The 19,474-nt window shown below is 34.0% G+C and overlaps 1 protein-coding gene across 1 annotated transcript; it reads right to left on the minus strand.

Moving 5' to 3' along the window:
* Window positions 1-260: 260 nt before the first annotated feature.
* LOC128864489 (uncharacterized) lies at window positions 261-2,094 on the minus strand. Its single transcript, XM_054104176.1, has one exon. It carries the CDS (start codon window positions 2,029-2,031, stop codon window positions 490-492), a length of 1,542 nt encoding a protein of 513 aa, XP_053960151.1. The 5' UTR covers window positions 2,032-2,094; the 3' UTR covers window positions 261-489.
* Between the last annotated feature and the right edge of the window lie 17,380 nt (window positions 2,095-19,474).

Consider the following 19,474-nt stretch of genomic DNA (forward strand, 5'->3'; position numbering starts at 1 on the left):
TACGCTCCCTTAAATAGGAGTGAGCAAGATGTCGAACGTTGCCTTTCGTTTGCTTTGTCGTTCGTTCCGCGCTTTCGCTTGCATTTCATTCAAGGTAACGGCAATGAGCAAGGTAACGACAAATGAGCAAGGTAACACTAATGAGCAGGGTAACGACACATTTTTGCGTGCGTGCAGCCTGTTAAATCGAATTATAAGACGTTATCACGTCAAAAAATTAGTTAATTTTTATTATTAAGAATTATATTTGACATAAAACATTAAAATTTTAATTACATTACATTCATACAATTACATTCACAATGACATATTGAAATAGCTTAGACCGAAACCATGAACAACTTACACACCTGCTAAATTCTATGCGATTCTGCATTACTCATTTAGAATGGACTCCTACACAATCGCACAGAATTCAAAAGATGTGAAAAATTTTCGAACAACATAGCAAAAAATTTTACATTCAGCAGGACCGAAAACATTAATTTTTCATTTACGCCATTTCAGGTACTCTCTGGCAGGTGCACATATCGACTTCTTTCGCCTTAAGCCCATATTAGACTTGGACTTGGCGCAATTTTTCGGCAGCAACGCGACTGTTGGCTTAAATATGCAAACCGATGGCGTCTTTTTGACCCTCTTGGCGCTGCCATTGCCGCCGCCGCCGCCGCCTCTGCTAGCCATTGCGCCAGTACTGAGCTTTCGGCGTTTAACACTAAGACCACCCCCACCAGCGGTCTGTGGCTTGCATTTTTGACTGCGATTATTTCCAACATTCGCAGCCGGTTTTGATTGGGACGCTTGTTTTACAGGATTTTCAGCCGCTGGCTTTAAACGAACCGTGCGATATCTGCCGGTTGACTGGTTACTGTTGCTCCGGTTGTACGCATCATCGGCTACGCGGTTATGCCGCCGATTCAGTGCCTTTGAAATTGTGCCTTCGACTTTGTCTTTTACTCTGCTGGACTTGGCATTTCGTTTGCTGTCACTCTGCTGTTCATGACTGGCCTTTGTTATGTTGCTTATTCTTCTGGTATCGGCAAAGCCCAAACTTTTGGGCACCTTAATGCCACAGGGGTCCGATTCAGATGGCACGGAACATTTCGTTTTAGGATTAATCTTGCCATCAGCTTTGCTACTTTTGCTTACCCTACTACTTTTGCTGGTCTTATTGCTCTTGCTGGAATTACTCTGCTTCGTGGTTTCACTCGATTTACTTTTCTTGCTGAATTTACTAGTAATTGTCTTGTTAAAGCTGGTTGACTTACTAGAAGCATTTCGAGTGTCATCACTGGTGCTATTACTAGAAGGTTTTTCAACACTGTACTTGTAAACCTGCGGCTGCGCCTTCGCCTTGGGCATACTCCTTTTGTCGTATGCCAAACGGCAGAGGCTCACGCTCATGTGCTTAAGCCGCGACTGACTTACGCTAAGATTTCGCAACTCTTTCTCAATTGAGTAGTACAATTCGTTAGGGTCGTGCTCGTCTGGCAACTTTTCTTTTGTTTTCTTCTTATTATTTACCATAGGTTTGTTGCTTGTACGCCTAACATTGGATTTGACATTGACATGGTGCCTTGGCGTCTTTTCGTTATTATTGCTTTTGCCTATCTCTTGAGGTGGAATTTTGTACTTAATCTTCATTTGACTAAATTTCGTCAAATCCAATGGTCGACCCGATACGGTCGAACATCTGGTATTATACCATTCGTTGAGGCTGCGCAGTACACCTTTCAATTGTGGCTCTTCATTTTGCGTATGCTTCATAACACCCCGAACCTTCTCTTCGGTATTGACTGTGTCTAATTTGCAAAGTCCAAAAAATGGGCAGCGTGTTGAGCAACTCTGTCGCGAGCAGTAGCAACAAGAGCTTGGCGGTGGCACTGTCTGTCGCATTTTCTCACCCAGCCGTCCTCGTTGTCCCCGCACTTCTTTCGGCCATCGACTGGCGATCCTCCAGGCAGCGTCATATGACAATGGGATGCCAAGATCTTGTTCAATACGTATGTCATTCAATATTCGACCGTGCATGATCTATCCCAGAGTCCAATTAATAAATTTGGTACAAAACAAAATTTGAAAAAAAAAAAAATGTAATGCTCTTTTATAAAAAAAATGTACACAAATAAATATAGAGCGCGTCAAATATTTTGCTCTTTTTCCAATTTTTTTGTTTTTTTATATTTTTATTTATTCATTTGATTCTACGAGAAGACAGATTTTCTATGTGAAGTGTAGCTGTTGGTTAAAAAGGTAATGAGCTTTTGGGTAGAGTATCTGATAGATATTATCTGGTAGGCGAGAACGGTACTATGTTCAGGTGTGCATTGGGGACACTTACAAGATAAGAAATCGCATGTTGCCAAATTAGTACACCACAGCGGTTGCTTAAGAATTTGTTGCTTTGAATGGGCAGAAATTCTGTCCAATATGTGAAAACTTGCACTGCGTGAAGGAGGATGATTATCTATCTGCGTATATTGAGATAACCCAGCCGCCACTTATAAAAAGAATCCTCAGACTCGTACATCAATTTAAGTCAGAAGAGCTGTGTAGTTTAGCTGATTACAAAATAGTTGGCACTTCAGAGAGCCGAGTTGAAGCGCTCAATAACCAGCACAAATGTAAATTTGACAGCAAGGGAATATTATCAGGGAAACTTAATATTGGTTATGACTTGCAGAGGAAAGAGATATCGCTAAGGAGGGAACTCAATAGCCTCTTGATGTTATTTGCCACCCAGATGGCGCTTGCGAAAGAACTCTATGTGGCATTGCCCTCTTTGAGCTGAGGGGTCAGCGTCTTCTCAAAAGACCGCAGTAACCACGGTAACAAAGATTTTGGAAGGAAGGGCTACCAAAAACAAGGATTTTCAATCGCCATCTCCAAAAGCAGACTGACTTCATTCAAAACCGTACGACTCAAAAGAATGGCTACTATTGTTTATACTGCAATCGCAATCGAAGCCGTCCATCCTGTAACTGGAAAGTTTATGTTCTTACGAAGTTGTAGGAACCGTACAGGCAAACTCGCATATTGAAAAATACAGAATCCCTTTAAACGCACGGCGAGTTTCATGTTTTAAATGCTTAGTAGTGTCCAGAAGATAGTCTATACCATTAATTGCGATCGCACCAGGGTCAATCCTATACCTTCAGATGTGCTAAGATTGGATAGGCGGCCGACGCAGTAGTAGCCGCCAAAAACAGAAGACTGGACACTGATTAGTCAGATAGGAACAGCACTGGCAAGGCTCTCTCTAAGACGGAAGAGATGCACCTGGCATCTTGAATAATGATTTCTTTATGCGACTATGTATGTGCGTGTTGTGGCGAAACTTTCCCACTGGTAAGTGAATGTTACTTTCACTATTGACTCCACTTTTGTTTCTTTTTTGAAGGCATCAAAACTTATTAGCGCTAGCGACTGAACAGCCAATTCTTCTACCAACAGAGCAAACACATCCGAGGGTGTCACTGAACATGCTGGCTCTATCATTAGTTCCTAGAATTCCGGGAAATAGCCTGTAAAAAACTAACTGGCAAGGCACAGCTCTTCTGCACAGCGAAGCACGGCAACTTCTTTGATCTTAACTGGCGGCCCGAATTAGCGAGTAAACTGAGCGTATTCTAATCGCACAAAGCAACGGCTACAACCATTTTCAATTTACATATGTCTGTATGTATTTGTATCGTATGGGATCTGAGGTGTTTTTCAGACTGCGAACAAAATTCCTAAATCTCGATCATTCCACATTTCACAAGAACTTTCGCCTTTTTATGAGAGAATGGACGCTTAAAAGCTTTATGATATCAAAGAATATCGGTTAAAAATAAATGCACTTGAAATTCTATCAACATTCTAATGAAAGTCAAATCAAAATTTTTAAACGCTAAACAAATCTACTAGCACCGCAATTAGCATACAATTATAGGGGACAAAGTGGGCGAAGGAAAGCAGCTGAAGTCAGATATTGGCAGGCATTGAAAACAATGCCAACCGTTCATATTTAATTAAATTGATAAACAAGCAACTAAAATCTCAACTCTAGGCATACTTACATATGTAGGTATATGCTGACACAGTATGTCGGTGTGTATGTGTGCGTGTATTCATGTATCTACATATGTTAATGTTATGTTGTAAACTAAATGAACACATAAAGCAGAGTAAATAAATATAATCATGAGTGGTTACTAAGCGACTCAGAGCAGTAAATTGGCTGAAAAGCAAAAAGCTGAATTGTTGAAAAAATAATGAAATTGAAAACAGTGAGTGGAGCAATACAAACTAGCGGAGGGCGAGATTAAGTGATAAACAAAAAATTAAAACAAGTGACAAACATATTTATATATTAAACATTTAACACTAAAATAAAATTAAATTGTATAGTTATAATAACAATTAAATTAATAAAAGAAAAACAATTAAAATAAAGTTAAATAAATCAGGCCCTATGCTCCACGAGGAGATCAGGACAGCAGAAAGTAAGTAAATACATTAAAATAAATAAAACATTAAAAAATATATATAAAAATATTAAAATACATATAATAAAAATATGTAAAAATAAATAAAAAAAAATTTAAAAAAATTTAAAACAAAATCCAAAAAAATAAAAAAAATTTATTAAAAAAAAACTATAACAAACTTATTTAAAAGCAAAATAAAAAAATGTATTTAAAAAAATAAAAAAATGTATTTAAAAAAATAAAAAAATGTATTTAAAAAAATAAAATAATGTATTAAAAAAACAATAGAAAAATATATTAAAAAAAAAAAATAAAAAAATGTAATTAAAAAAAAGAAAACAATTTATTAAAAATAAATAAAAACAATTATTAAAAAAAATATTAAAAACTATATTTAAAAAAAAATTTAAAAATTAAAAAAAATTATTAAAAACAACATAAAAAAACAAAAAAAAACATTAAAAAAATAATTCTACAAATATATAAAAAAAATTAAAAAAAAATAAATAGAATAAAATTATTACTTAAAGAAAAATAAGATTTAAAAAATTAAAAAAAAATTATATGGTAAAGTCAAAAATTAAATAAAAATGAAAATCATACAGCCAAAAGAATTATAAACAAAACCAGATAGAATAAAGAAAAATTAAATTGAATTACAAAAAAGTATTAAAAAAATCATTAAAAGGATTAAAAAAATTATTAAAAAAAATAAAAAAAATACAATAGATTAACGCAAAAATAAATCGAAATAAAATAGTATAAAAATATAAAAAAATCTTAAAAACAAAAACAACAATAAATAAAACTTAATATAATAAAACAAAATTTAAATAGAATAAAATTAATTAATTAAATTACAAAATAAAATATGATTAAAAAGAAGAAAAACTGTAAATTACTATTAGCTAAAGTAATAAAAAAAACGAAATAAAAAAATTAATTTAAATAACAAAAAAATATAAAAAAAAGATTTAAAAAATAAAACAAAAATTAAAAAAAAATATAAAAAATGTAAGAAAAAAAATAAAATAAAACAAAATTAAATGAATGAAAAATAAATAATTTAAATTACAAAATAATTACTATTAATTAATCCACATTCCGCTCTCAACATGTAAAACGATCATTGATCGAGAATTTCACAGCATTGCTGATCGGAGGTGGAAACTACTTGTGTTACGACCAGGCAAATCTGGCCATCTGACAATCTGAAACAGACAAAAACACTTATAAATCTTTCGAAACACGAACTAAGGCATATAATATCTCTTATCACCGGTCACTGCCTTTTGGGCAGTTCCTCAAAACGACCTGTGCAGATACTGCGAGGACGGAGATGAGGAAGTATCGAGCAGGGATTTGATGTGCAGTTGCCCCGGCCTAGCCAAAAGTCGACTCGCTCTTCTAGGCTCTCCAACAATTGACAATCTTTCAGTACTCTCGGACCTGAAAATCGAATCTCTCATCAAATTTTCGAAACGAATTAATACCTTTGACCAAGATCTATAAAAAAAATCTCGGTTAGGTGGGGAAATCATATAATATATATGAGCTAGCTCTAGGGCAACACAATGGACCCAACTTGCGGTCTATGTGGAACTCCGATACGGGGTCACCCTTAAACCAACCCAAATTCAAAACTCTTAAATTAAAATAATTAAAAACAGAATAAAACATTATAAAAAAAGAAAATTATATCCAAAAATATTATATTAAATAAAAATAAATATTAACCAAATTAAAAACAAACAAAAAAAATAAAAAATAATATAATAAAAAAATATATAAAAAATACAATAATAAAAAAATAAAAAGGACAAATAAAGACAAAATATCAAACAAACAAAAAAGATCAAATAAAGACAAAATATCAAACAAAAAAATTTAACTAAAAGAACGTAAAATAATTTTTTGTGTAACAAAAAAAAAACATAAAGTGAAAAAAAATAAAATCAAACAATAAAAAAAGGTTATTTTTAACTTGCCAAACAATGTACATACAATAAAAATATAAATTTAACGGTATATACATAATGTGTAAAAAATGGAATGCAATTTTCTTTGGCAATGTACATACATACATTAAGTTGATTTTCATAACGGAAATACCAGTTAACAGTTACAATTTATTATTATATTATATTAGTATTTCCACCCATATCAAAATACGGTCACCAATTGATGCATTAAAATGAGAATAAAAACGATTTCGTCTCATTACACTGATATTCACATCAATAAAAAATTTAACACAGTTGCGCGAAAAATTATGTAATGCAAATGCGCGCCATTGTACACAATTTTCCACTTCTCGCATTTTTTCCTAATCTAAGCGAATTTATGCAATATTCTACACCCAACAACTACAGGCAAACTTGGGCCGGCCGCCAGTTACTAAGTGCATTTGCATTATTTCGCGGTTAAGCAGCAGCTGAACAGCTATGAAACATGAAAAAAAACAAAAAATACAATAAACGCGCCTAACAATTTGCAAAAAACAAAAAAACAACAAAGTTAATAGCAATAAAATACTCAATTCACTACTTCCTCTGTGAGCCAACTCAGTATTTACATATGCACATATGCATGTATGTATGTTTGCATATGAGATGTATCAAGAACTGCGCCCCCTCTGTGGCGATTTTATTCGCAGCTGCAGCAATGCGGTCGCCAGCTACTTGAAGCATCCAAACCGGCATCACATTTTGTGTGGCAACTGCTGTTGGTTGATCGCATCTATAGCGAGCCAGCAATAACAAGAACAAATGTGGAGTATAGTCAACGCTTCAATGAGTTTCAGGCCTAAGAAGCAATAAATAAGCAACAACAGGGGAGACCAATATGGGTGACCAACTGCGTTTGATGGGCGATGTTGGCAAAGCGGCAGGCAGCAGGCAGCCGACCGGTCGATTGTTTGTAATTTGAGATGCCTTAATAGAAAACTTGTCATTTTTTTATCTTTCCAGCGTATCGAAATTCATGCCCGCACATGGCTGCTTTTTACGTGTGTGTGTGTGTGCGAATTTGTTTTCATAGCTCTCCAACGGGTGCTTAATTTCACTCTGCATTTGAAATTGAAATCGAGCAAAGTTATTGGCGTAACGACTGTTGGCGGTGAATAGAGAAAAAAAAATGAAAGTTTCTGGAATTCGCATTTGTTTCAATTGAGTGCCGCCGTTACAAATTTTATATGACAACATAAAAATATATTAGAATTGTGAAGGAGCAAAAGCATGCGCAAATTAATACTGTTGGAGTATATTAATGTACTCGGGGTGGAACGATGTATTTGATTAGTTTATTTATTTTAGTAAAGTCAAGTTAATTTATATTGAATTGGAATTAATTTAATTTCAAATTAATATAAATTAAATAATATTTAATTTAGTTGAATTTAACTCACCCCGAAACATCAGTGCCATTTTTATACGTTAGTTAGGCGTAAGGCATAGACCTGTTAAGGGGGGAGCCTGCTTTAGAGGCTTCAAAAAATCGATTTTTTCGTGGATTTTTTTGGGAAGGAAAGAAATATTCGATTAAAACGAAACTTTCTGGTTTTATTGTTATACATTTCAACAGTCTTCTCAAATTTTTTCATTAAAATATATGTCATATTATGCCTGGTACATGCATTTTGCCGAGGTGCCTCGAGTGTGCATGTGTCGTGCGGGGGGAAAGATGCAGGTCGCAATTTTCATCTGAAACCAAAAACCCAAAAAGTTTTTATTTTGGTATAGTATAGCTTCTAGTTAAACCAAGAAAATTAAACAAAAAGTGAGAAATTCAACAATTTTTCACTAATTAAAAAAAATTAATTTTTTTGGAAAAACAAATTCACTTTAGATTGTTTTAAAAGTGGGTTAATCATAACTCTTCTACGGTTTTTTAGGTTCAACTAGAAGAGAATTTAATTCCGAATACAATCAATGTTATCTCGTTTCGATAGGACGTTTAACTTTTTCCCTATCTTTCCCGCCAATTAGGAAAAATCGCAAAAATTAAAACCCGAGAAATCGCACTTCGAGCGATCCGGCCGCTCGTATACCTGCTCGACGCTTGCTCACAATTTCTTCTGCAACTCCAAAAATATTTTGAATTTGCTTCTGAAATTTTGAGGACACATTTTTGGATAGTTTGGGAAGACATTTATATAAAAAAAAATCGATTGTTTGAAGCCTCTAAAGCAGGCTCCCCCCTTAAGACAAGCACCCGCTTGCCCAGTATGAGTACGTGGACAATACCCCGCTCACTCTCAGTTTTGAAGACGGAACTAGAGGAGAAACTAACTGTGGAAGCACAGTCTACATGGGAAACCTCGACCTCTCACAGGATTGCCAAAATATTGCTACGAACTTGCAACACGAAAACAGCCAACTTTAATTTATCACTCCCAAGGAAGGAATGTAAAATATTGGTTGGAATACTAACGGTTGATAGGAATACTGAATGTCTCACTCCATACCACGCATCTAAAATGCGATTCCTCCACAACGACGCGTGTTAATTATGCGAAGAAGAAAGGAGTACGTTAGAACTCCTGCTTTGCCACTGACCTGCTCTAAGCAAAATTCGTTGCCAGATATACTTTTCATCTCTGAAGGTCTCTCGCTGACAAAAGTTTAACTGTTTATTAAAACTCGCCAAGATGTGTATCACGAACTATGTTTAACACGGCTCCAATAACACTGGTAGCACTACGGGCCCTTGTGACCTATGCGAGAACTATTCAGATCAACCAGATTTACCTAACCTAACCTAGGCGTTAAAGTTAGTAGTCGAAACGCCTTACATTGGGCAGGCAATTTTTAATTCAGTTTAATTCAATTTTATTTAGAGCAGTTCAATTAATTTAATTTAATTCAATTCAATAAAATGTATTCGGTCTAATTCGATCACTTCAATTTAATTCGATTTTAATTTGTTTTAATTTATTCAATTGAATTTGATTTTAGTTTATTTGTTTAATTTTATTTGTTTCATTTATTCAATTCGATTAAATTCAGATAAATTTTTATTCCGAATAACTCAATTTAATTCAATTCAGTTCCAATTAGTTTAGATTAATCCGATGTAAATTAATGGGACCAACTCGATTCAATTCAATTAAATTCAATTATTATTCAATTATTTTTTTTTATTTTATTCAGTTAAATAAATTTTGTTTTAATTTGTAAGTTAAATTAATTTTTTTTGTCTTTTCTTAATCAATTTAATTCAATTTGATTTTAATTTGTTTTAAATAACTTTATTTAATTTTATTCACCTCAATTCAATTGAAATTATTATTTATTCAATAAAATTCATTCAGTTGAATTGAAATCAAATCAGTTAAATTTAATTTCATTTATTTAATTCGGGTTAATTTAATGCAATTTAGTTTAATTCAATTTAATCTAGATTAATCCAATTCAGATTAATTTAATTCGATTTAATCTAGATTGGTTCAATTTATTCAATCAGTTTAATTTAACTCAATTTAATTCAATAAAATTTAATTTATTTTATTTGAATTTGAATTATTTCAATGTCATTTAATTCTATTCAAGAAGTCAATTCTGTCCAATTCGATTTAGTTCAATTTAATTTAGATTAATTCAATGCTATTTAATTAAATTATATTCAATAAAATTCATTCAATAAAAATCATTCAATCCAATTCGATTTAAGTAAATTAATTTAATAAAAAAAAAATTTCTTTTGAAAATATTGAAATTAATTCAATTTAGTCTGATTTAATTTAATTTTAGTCCAGTTCAATTCATTTCAGTTGTATTTAGAAATATAATTTAATTCAAATTGACCCAATTCAGTTCAAGTTAATTTCATTCAATTTAATTCAGTTAAATTCAAATTCAATTAAATTCGATCCAGCATATTTTTTTCTTCCTTATTCACTCCACTCGGGAGCATAGGGCCTCGATAAGACTCAGTCTTGCGTTGGTTTCGTTAATCTACCATATTTGCTTTCTGATAGGGTAGGTGATTAGCCTGCTGCTAAGAATTCTAACTAGTGGGAATGCCCAGCTGACGTTGCTTAGGAGCAACGCCTTCTTACTGCTTGAAGCGCCATCTGTGTGTCACATTTTTTTGGCAGAAGGATTAAACAAATGGTTGAGAAATTCGCTAAATTTAGTGTGTCTGCGCTAATACCGCGATTGCCCGCTTCCTCTTGCTGGCGCCACTGATGCAATGTTTAACTACGTATTTTTTCTTTGTTTTTTGCTTGTTTTAGCAGTCACAATGCAAGTAATGCGCTGACTTTTGCGCGGGAGTAAGGATTGGAAGGATAAGGTCATTGGGGTTGAGAAATGAATTTTCTTTTTAATAGAAACTAGTAAAGTTTGGAAAAGTGCGAGGACCGTGCTTTACGTGGGACTCGAAAAAACAAAATCAACTACCAAGGCCGCAGTTTCAGTATATTAATTAAGCTTAAATGATTTCAATTTAACTGTATGCCTCACCAAGCAGGGTAGTACTCAATAGGACTTGTAAGAACTACTTAAAAAACATGTAAAATAAATTGTTTTTCCATTAATTAAATTAAATTATTATTTTTACCTTTGGGAGTTTTTTCAGCCTGTTGAAGAAAAATCTGCAGCAACTGCAATGGATTAGCGAAGAATGAAAGGAAAAAGGGATAAGGAAATATGATTATTTTCCACATTTGCCATTAAACTACTTGCTCAACCGACTTTTGTGCGATGAAAGCAGTGCTCTGTTGATTGACATACATTTGCAGAGTTCGCTTAAGTCGCATATCAACAGTAGACTCAACGAACGCTAAGTTCGTATGCCAGTATCTGTTTGGAGATTTGTATAACTGACAACTCTACGAAAACAGAAGTGGAAGAGGTCCAGCCAGACGTGCACGATCATTATCCGTACAGTAAACAAACATCATCTGACCTATAAGCTCGGATTTCCTCACTACTACTATAAAATCTGGTTCCTTTACCACGGGAAACTCTCTCGCACTTGAACTCTATACTTCGAGTGAAGTCAAGCACCACTGCCAACTCACCTAGTCGCATAACCTAAATATGGATCTTAGTTTGACGTCTCAAGCTTTGGAACATCTGTCAACGGGAGACCTTACGTCAACATGCGAATTTAAGTGAAATTATTAAATTTTCACTTAGCTTTTTCAAGTGGAATTGTTCAAAAGAGTATACGAAAATACCGTCTGGTTGTTATGGCAACAGCGAAGTAGTAATAAGCACCACAAGAGATACCAGCAGCGGAATGAGTAAACTCTCCATGCTCAGTGGACTAGGGTCAATTTTGTGATAAATACCTGAACACTCTGATCTGAATCGATCCTGATGCAACTATTTACTCAAATGGACGAAAAAAGGGAGTTTGTCATTTGCAAATTCTGTGCTTGGCCGATCTGCTACTTATCAAGACGTTCATCCCACAAGCTGAGGTTTTTTTGCCGCCGCTGAATGGCTGGCGGGTTTGTTGAAACACTTTGCGATAGCGGGAATCTGAGCTCAGAGGTTAACAATTGCCTGTCGAGGGGCGATCGCTATTAAAAAAAACGTTTTCTATTGTTTTGCTGTTTTATGCACCGATTCGAACCTATGAACTCTCGAATGGTAGTCACGCATAAATCCAATCGGCTACCATATCAGCCGTTAGTCAAATATAATCCCATCAGCGTCGTTTCGGTAACGTCGTAGGAGCTTCTATCACTTATACGTGGTGAACCAGGCTGCCAGTGCTACTGCTTCAACCTTTATATGTATATAAATGATTACACCTTTTTTTGGGGTGTTTTGCCCAGCTTCTCCTCCTGCTTGTGGAGTGCGTCTTGATGTTGTTCCACAAATGGAGGCACCTACAATTTTAAGCCGATTCTGAACGTCAGATATTTCTTTATGAGCAGCTTTTTCATGGCAGAAATAAAGTCAAATCATTGCCTGCCGAGGGGCTACCGCTATTAGATAAAAAAAATTTCTTCCTTTTGGTGTTTCACGGAGATTCGAACCTACGTTCTCTCTGAATCCCGAATGGTAGTCACACTCCAACTCATTCGGCTACGGCGGTCGCCCCCTTATACCCAGAGATGAAACCACATATGTTCATATATAAAAAATATTAAAAACTAGTCTGTATAATTTAATTTTAATTAATTTAGTTTCATCGTATTTCACGCAATCTTCAGTTTTACGCACAACTTAACAAACACAAACTCAGGGCGCTATAATCAGATTATAACTTCTTCCTTATAGTTTTGAGCGATTAATTTCCTCTTCAATTTGTGTGCTTATTTTTGCTAAAAGTTCTTGCAGATCTGCTCTAAGTTCTCTTAATAGTTTACTATCGTAAAGATGATATGGTATTGGCTGGCCCTTAATTAAGCAATCTAATGCTAACATTCTCCACATGCTGAACTCTGTTTGATGACCAAGTTGTTGCAGCTTATCTCTCAAATCTGCGGCACCGAAATCAGGATTTAAAGTTTTCCAAACATTTTCTTGCCCTGCAACATATGGCGGATAGTAAAGGAATGTCTTTAATGACTGCCTATCACCTGCTCCTTTGGAGCTTCTTAAACGATAAATCAATTTTTCGATATCTTCTTTCAAATCTTGAGATAATTCCAGTGGAAATTCGTTATTTGCTCTCCATCTTGCATACCACGCTCCAAAATCTTTAGATTCACGCCATTCGCTATCTGCCAATCTTGATCTAACTGATAGTCTAGCTCTATAGCTTACAAGCGAATCTGCTCTGCGTTGTGATTCCCTATTTTTAAGATTGCTATTTATGTAATTAATTTTGGAGTCATTATAATATAATGGATAGTCCAAGTATGCGCTGTTGCGTCGTCGTTTGCCTTTTCTATGCTTGACACTTATGCAGTTATTGTTGTAATCGTTATAAGTTTTGTTTAACTCTTTTAACCACTCACGCATCTTTTCCTCTTCCGACATGAATGTGTCGTCCTCGAAGAATCCCAGTCTTTCCATTAGTAGTTGCTGCTGATAATCCTTTTCAGTAACGAGCGCCTCCTTTGTAAGATCTTTAGTAAAAGGTATGGACCCCAAGGGATCTTGTCCATTCCATGCGTCACCACATTTACATTTCTTCTCTGGACAATCCGATAAAAGTAGAGATTTTATCATTCGCTCAGAGATTCCGGGTGTTTTATACAAGTCATGGATAATGCTGCCTTTCGATCCTGGTTTACACCTATGGAATGGCGCAAATAATGGATCTGGTTCATCATACCTGTGCCGTTGTTTATTAGGTGTGTAAAAGCAACAAGGATATTGTTTAACCAACATTGTCTAGAAATGTTCGAGCGTGCGAGATCAATCCTGGTAAAACAAACAAGGATAATAACTAGCGTAAGTGGTTTCTTCTTAGTCTGTTTAGTTTGAGTCAAAATTTGTTTGAATGCATCTATTGCGTTGGAAAATTTTTTAAGCTAAATCAAATGCCGAAATATTTTGTGTTGAAGAAATTTCGAAGTAATTTTTATCTACGGATGAATATTTGAATTTCAATAAGTTGACATATTTCAAATTTCAAATGTCAAACTATAGTGAAGAGAAAAAATACAAAAGTTAACAGATCGAATTTCAGTTCATTTCGTTCAAGTCAAAGAAGAAGTAGAATTCGAGAAGAAGTAGAATTGCCAACGTCAGCAACTAAAGAGAGTATAGTCTAAACCCACTTTTTGACTCGAGTAAACGATTCGGAAATAAGCTTCGCCTCACAACTAACACGGTAACATTCACCTGTAAACTTTTTTGTAACAATTTTGGTTGAACTCCATTGTTGAATAGAAGTGTTTCTGGAACACACAACATTTTCCACAGAGCTTTCAGTCTCAGTTTCAAACCACAATATCTAGCACTGGAAGTACTGTTTACGCACTTTTTAACCTTCAACTTTTTCCTTTTACAACTTCACTCTCCTCTTTTAATGTACTTTTCAAGAGGAACCCGAGGAGTTACAAATTGCAAACTCACTAAATTTATCAAAAGATATTTAGCCGGACCTTACTAGTGTCGTAACCGAGTTGATGGGTGCGTGACTACCAATAGGGACCCGTGCGTGAAACATCGAAAATAATAAAGTAAGTTTGTTCTAATAGCGGTCGCTCCCCGGCAGACAATGGCAAATCTCCGAGTGAAGTTCGAAGACGGCGTGAAAATGTAAGCTTCTCAAAGTCCTAGAAGAAATTACATATGACGTTCGCTAACTGAAAGCTCATGCTTAGGAAATTCTTCCCCAAAGAAACAAGAAACATATCAAACCAAGATCAAATGGCCCCATTGGAAGATGAGAAAATTACGACAAGTGCTCAGGATAGGTGAGAACTCTACTTGAACATTACGATGGCACTATGGGTATGTGGGCATATTCACAAGGTTTGCGGGCGTAAACAGAACGGCAAGGACTTTACCCGTAATAAAAACACCCCTGCAGGTACTTGACTCTAGGAGCCATCTCGCAAGCGAGATGTCTCGTCTCTTCGACTACACTGACGAGATCCAGTACCAGACACGACTACAACTACTGAATTGGACAGAGTACAGACATATGTACATCGGGCTACATTCATCGTGAGTCTCCTGCCATGTTCCTAAACTCCCGGCCTCCGAATGCCGTCATCGGAGTTCAACCACCATTCCTTGCAGACGAAGAGCTTCGACTGCCTCGTGAGACCCGCGTAATTTTGGCTCAATTACGTTCTGTATATTGTAGCTGATTAAATTCCTATCTGTCCGGAATAAGCCCTGATATACTCAATATATGACCGGTATGTGAAGTTACCCCGCACGATACTAACCACCTATTTTTATGACCTCTTATAGCCACTCACCCAACACACCTCTCGCTCTGGACCCAGCCCGTGGCATGTTTCCTAGGTCTACCATTAGATGAGTTAGGCGAAGAAGACCGGTAGAACTTGATGAACGTGTACAACAACAACAAGGTGTTTGCAGATGTTACTGTGATGAAGAAAAATCAGAAACTATCAGGTAGGGCAAAACAAAGTTTTTTGGCAACAAGAGATTTAAAGGTTTAGAAATTAAAAAAAAAAAATAAAAAAAAAAATAAAAAAATTTGAAATACTAAAAGATGCCCTGCTGTTTGAAAAATGACTAGCTCTAGAGATTAAGAGAGAAGACTGTGAATTTTTCAAAAAATCGATTTTTTTTTATTAGCTTAAAAAATACTTTGAACCCTCTTAAATAAGGTACAATATGTGTTACAGCTGGCTAAATTTTTCTTCGTTGAAATTTCGACCTTTTGCCGAAGCGCTCCAAAGCTTTAAACGCTGAAAACTGAAACTTTAAACGCATTTTTCTCGAAACTAAGTTTTTGTATACGGTGTACACGATATCTCGAGTTCTGATAAATGAATCAGCTTAAAAATTTAATTATATATTCTCTGTAATAGTGTCTCTCGTCTGACATAGGATTTTTTTGATATCGTTATTTGTTAAATTGTTATAAACAATAGTAACATCAATTTTAGGCAAAAAAAAAGAAAAAAATTTCAAGAATTTTTTTTTCAACGCCAAAATTTTTTATCGACATAATCCTACGTCAGACGAGAGTCAATACTATGTATATGATAACAAAATTTTGTTTTTTTGTTTTAGATCACCGAAACGTAAGATTTCATGTACACCGTTTAGGCACCTAAGAAAAGCGGACCTGCGCTTGCAGAAGTGCCACAGCGGCCATTTTGAATATTTTGACTTAAAATTTTTTTTTCAAAAACTTAAATATATAATAAAGATAAGAGTTTAAATAGATTTTATGTACGAGCAATATTTTGTTAGAAATAAAATCCGGAAAATAAGCCTGTTTTTTCCCCTGTCACAGTAGAATTCCCCCTTAAGGTGAGAAAAAAGTCGAAATTCTTATATTTTATACTACGGACTGGTTTAAGTATGAGTAGGGCTTTGGGATCTGTGCCTGACAAAAATGTCAGCAGCCACTTCGATTTAACCTAAAGTAATCATACCCCAAAGATATCAGACCATAATCGCTAAAGATTCTCGATAAGTCTCAGTAGACGCAATTTCATGGATCTCACACCCAAGCAAACTGCAGAATGAAATATCTGCATACAGTTAATGGAGCAAATGAGTAGGTCAGGAGATCACAAGGTATGGTGGATAATTTACGATATCGCAATGCAAAAATAAGCAATGCAATATGAAAATTATACTCAATATGAAGCTTTAAAAAACTGAACAAATCTCTTAGGCCAAAGATATTCCTTGGATGAAGAAAGTAAAGCGGATATCAATTGCAAAGCCTCGTAGGCGTGATCGATTACGATATGACATTTAGATGACTTCAAATGGCTATCGAAATAGAAGGAATTCACATTGGCTTTCACTGTAAACTTTTAGTACACATTCAGATGCTTTGCCTCGTATTGCTTGAAACGCAACTGAGGCAGGCGAAATATGTATATGCGAGTGTACAACAAATTATGCACGAGGCACTCAAGCGAAAAGTACAAGTACAAATAAGATGCACAAACATATGGATGGATATAAGTAGATACGAGTATAAGCAGATATACTTTCTACGAAATATTAATCCGCGTGAAGAGTTAATAAAACAAGCGTAACATAATAAAAATTAATAAAGACACAACAAGAAAAGCAAAAAACAGCGAAATGCATACGCGCATGACCAGTGAAAAAAAAAAACAATGATAATGTTGTGCTAGCTGAAGAGACTAGAAACAGGTAAAGTGACAATTATTAAACAATGAAAAAAATATTAAAAAAAATTTTAAAGAAAATATAAAAAAAAACATATAACAAAAGTATAAGAAAAAATATTAAAAAAAAAAATATTAAAAAAAAAATATTTAAAAAAATATTAAAAAAAACCTATAAAAAAATTTAAGAAAAAATATAAAAAAAAAATATTAAAAAACATATACAAATATATAAAAAAAATATAAAAAAACTACAAAAAAAATATTACAAAAAAATTAAAAAAAACCCCCAAAAACTTTTTTTCAGTGACGTGAAAATAAATATACAGGGTCTTTAAAGTTCAGTTTTTCATCAAAATATAATTTATACCACAACAAAAAGCCATATAAGCATTTGACTACGTTTCATAATTTTAAATTTCGTTTACGGTTAAAATTTCTATTACGTTTTAAATTTCAAAAATTTCCTTTTTTTATTTAAATAATGTTTTTCATAATTTTTTTTCGTAATTTGTTTTCTTTTTTTATTTTAATATTTTTTTTTTATTTAAATAATTTTTTTTATTTTCATAATTTTGTTTTTTTTTTTTTAATTTACATAATTTCTTTTTTAGTTTTCATAGTTTTGTTTAATTGACATATTTTTTTTTTAATTGCAAATCAAATTTAATTAATATTCGAAATTCATTGTTTTTTTTTTTAATTTTCATAATTAATCTTTTTTTTTTCATTTTTATTATTACTTTTTTTTTTTTAATTTTTATTAATGTCTTTTTTTAGTTTTGTTTTTTGAATTTTTATAACTTTTCTTTTTTATTTTTATAATTTTTTTTACTTATTTTTTTATTTTTATTTTTATAATTTACATTATTATTATTTTTTTATTAGAAGAAGATTTAGACGACCGAGAGTAGCCACAATGTTTTTAAATTGAAATTTTTAACAGATCTATCATTTTCATAGAAAATAATAATTATATTTTATACGGGTCTTGTGCGAAATTACACTCATTTTCGTAATTCGTCAACAGTTGCACTGGTTTTATTGCGATATAAGAAAATGAAAATAAACAGAATTTACAGCTCTGAATATGTTTTGCAAAACAAATAAATTTTTTTTGTTTTTAAACCGATTCTTCTAACAGAACATAGGCTGGGTTTCCATTTACTTGCCGTTTTAGATTCAGCTTATTTTGATATCCACCTTGAAGTTAAATTTTGCAGCCATTTGTCATTCTCTAATTCAAGTATATTAACCCCTTTTCTATTTAGGAATGTACTTTCTTCATTCAAGCACAAAGCGCAACGTTTCAACACCTTACCTTCGGAAAGCCATGGCACTTTACTGTGAAGAAGGAATACTTAAGTCTGCATTTCGTTTAAGAATTCTTTAGTGAGCGAGAGATAGAAGTGGCTGATAGATAGAATCGGTGCCTAGTCTTCGTTAATATAAGGTCAGTCCATAAGTTCGTGCGTAGTTTACCCATAATTTCACTTTTGTACGATTTTTGCACACAAGAAATTATTCGCGGAATATAACGGAACTACAGGAAAATGGGTTCCGCATAGACTTTCCGTCGCCAACCCTCAGCAGAGAGTGAATGTTTGTTCTCAGTTGCTGCAACGGCTTGAAAATGAAAGTTTTTTGAACCGTATCGATACTTGAGGTCCTTTAAAATAATCCTCTTCGCAAACGCCGATGGTTAGATAAAGATGAAACACCAGAACCGACCCCTAGAGATGGCCTTCACCCTAAGAAGATTCTCCTGTCTATTTGGTGGGATATGGCCGGTATTGTTTGTTATGAACTTCTGGAACCAAACCAGACGATAACTGCTGATTATTATTCCCATCAGCTATCAAACCTGAATGAGGCACTTAACAAACGCAAGACCTCACACCGCAAGGCGAACATTAGGCAAGCTGAGCGAGCTCGGATGGAAGCTAATGCCACTATACTCTCCTGATATTGTACCTTGTGATTATCACCTTTTCCGTAGACTTCAATCCCATATGAGTAACAAGAACTACTCCTCAAAAGGCGCTATTATAAAAAGGAATATCGAAGCGTATTTTGGCTCCAAGGAGAAACAATTTTTTGAGCAGGGAATTAAAAATTTGCCTAAAAGTTGGGAAGAGATTGTAAATAATGGAGGAAAATATATTATTGATTATTAAATACTTAAAACATCTTTTTTATTAATTTAAAAACCACCTTTAAAGAACGCACGGATTTATGGACTGACCTGATACTTAAAAAAATGAATGCAGCTTATGAAATTCACAAAGAA

The sequence above is a fragment of the Anastrepha ludens genome, chromosome 5 (assembly GCF_028408465.1).
Source record: "Anastrepha ludens isolate Willacy chromosome 5, idAnaLude1.1, whole genome shotgun sequence".
Lineage (NCBI taxonomy): Eukaryota > Metazoa > Arthropoda > Insecta > Diptera > Tephritidae > Anastrepha > Anastrepha ludens.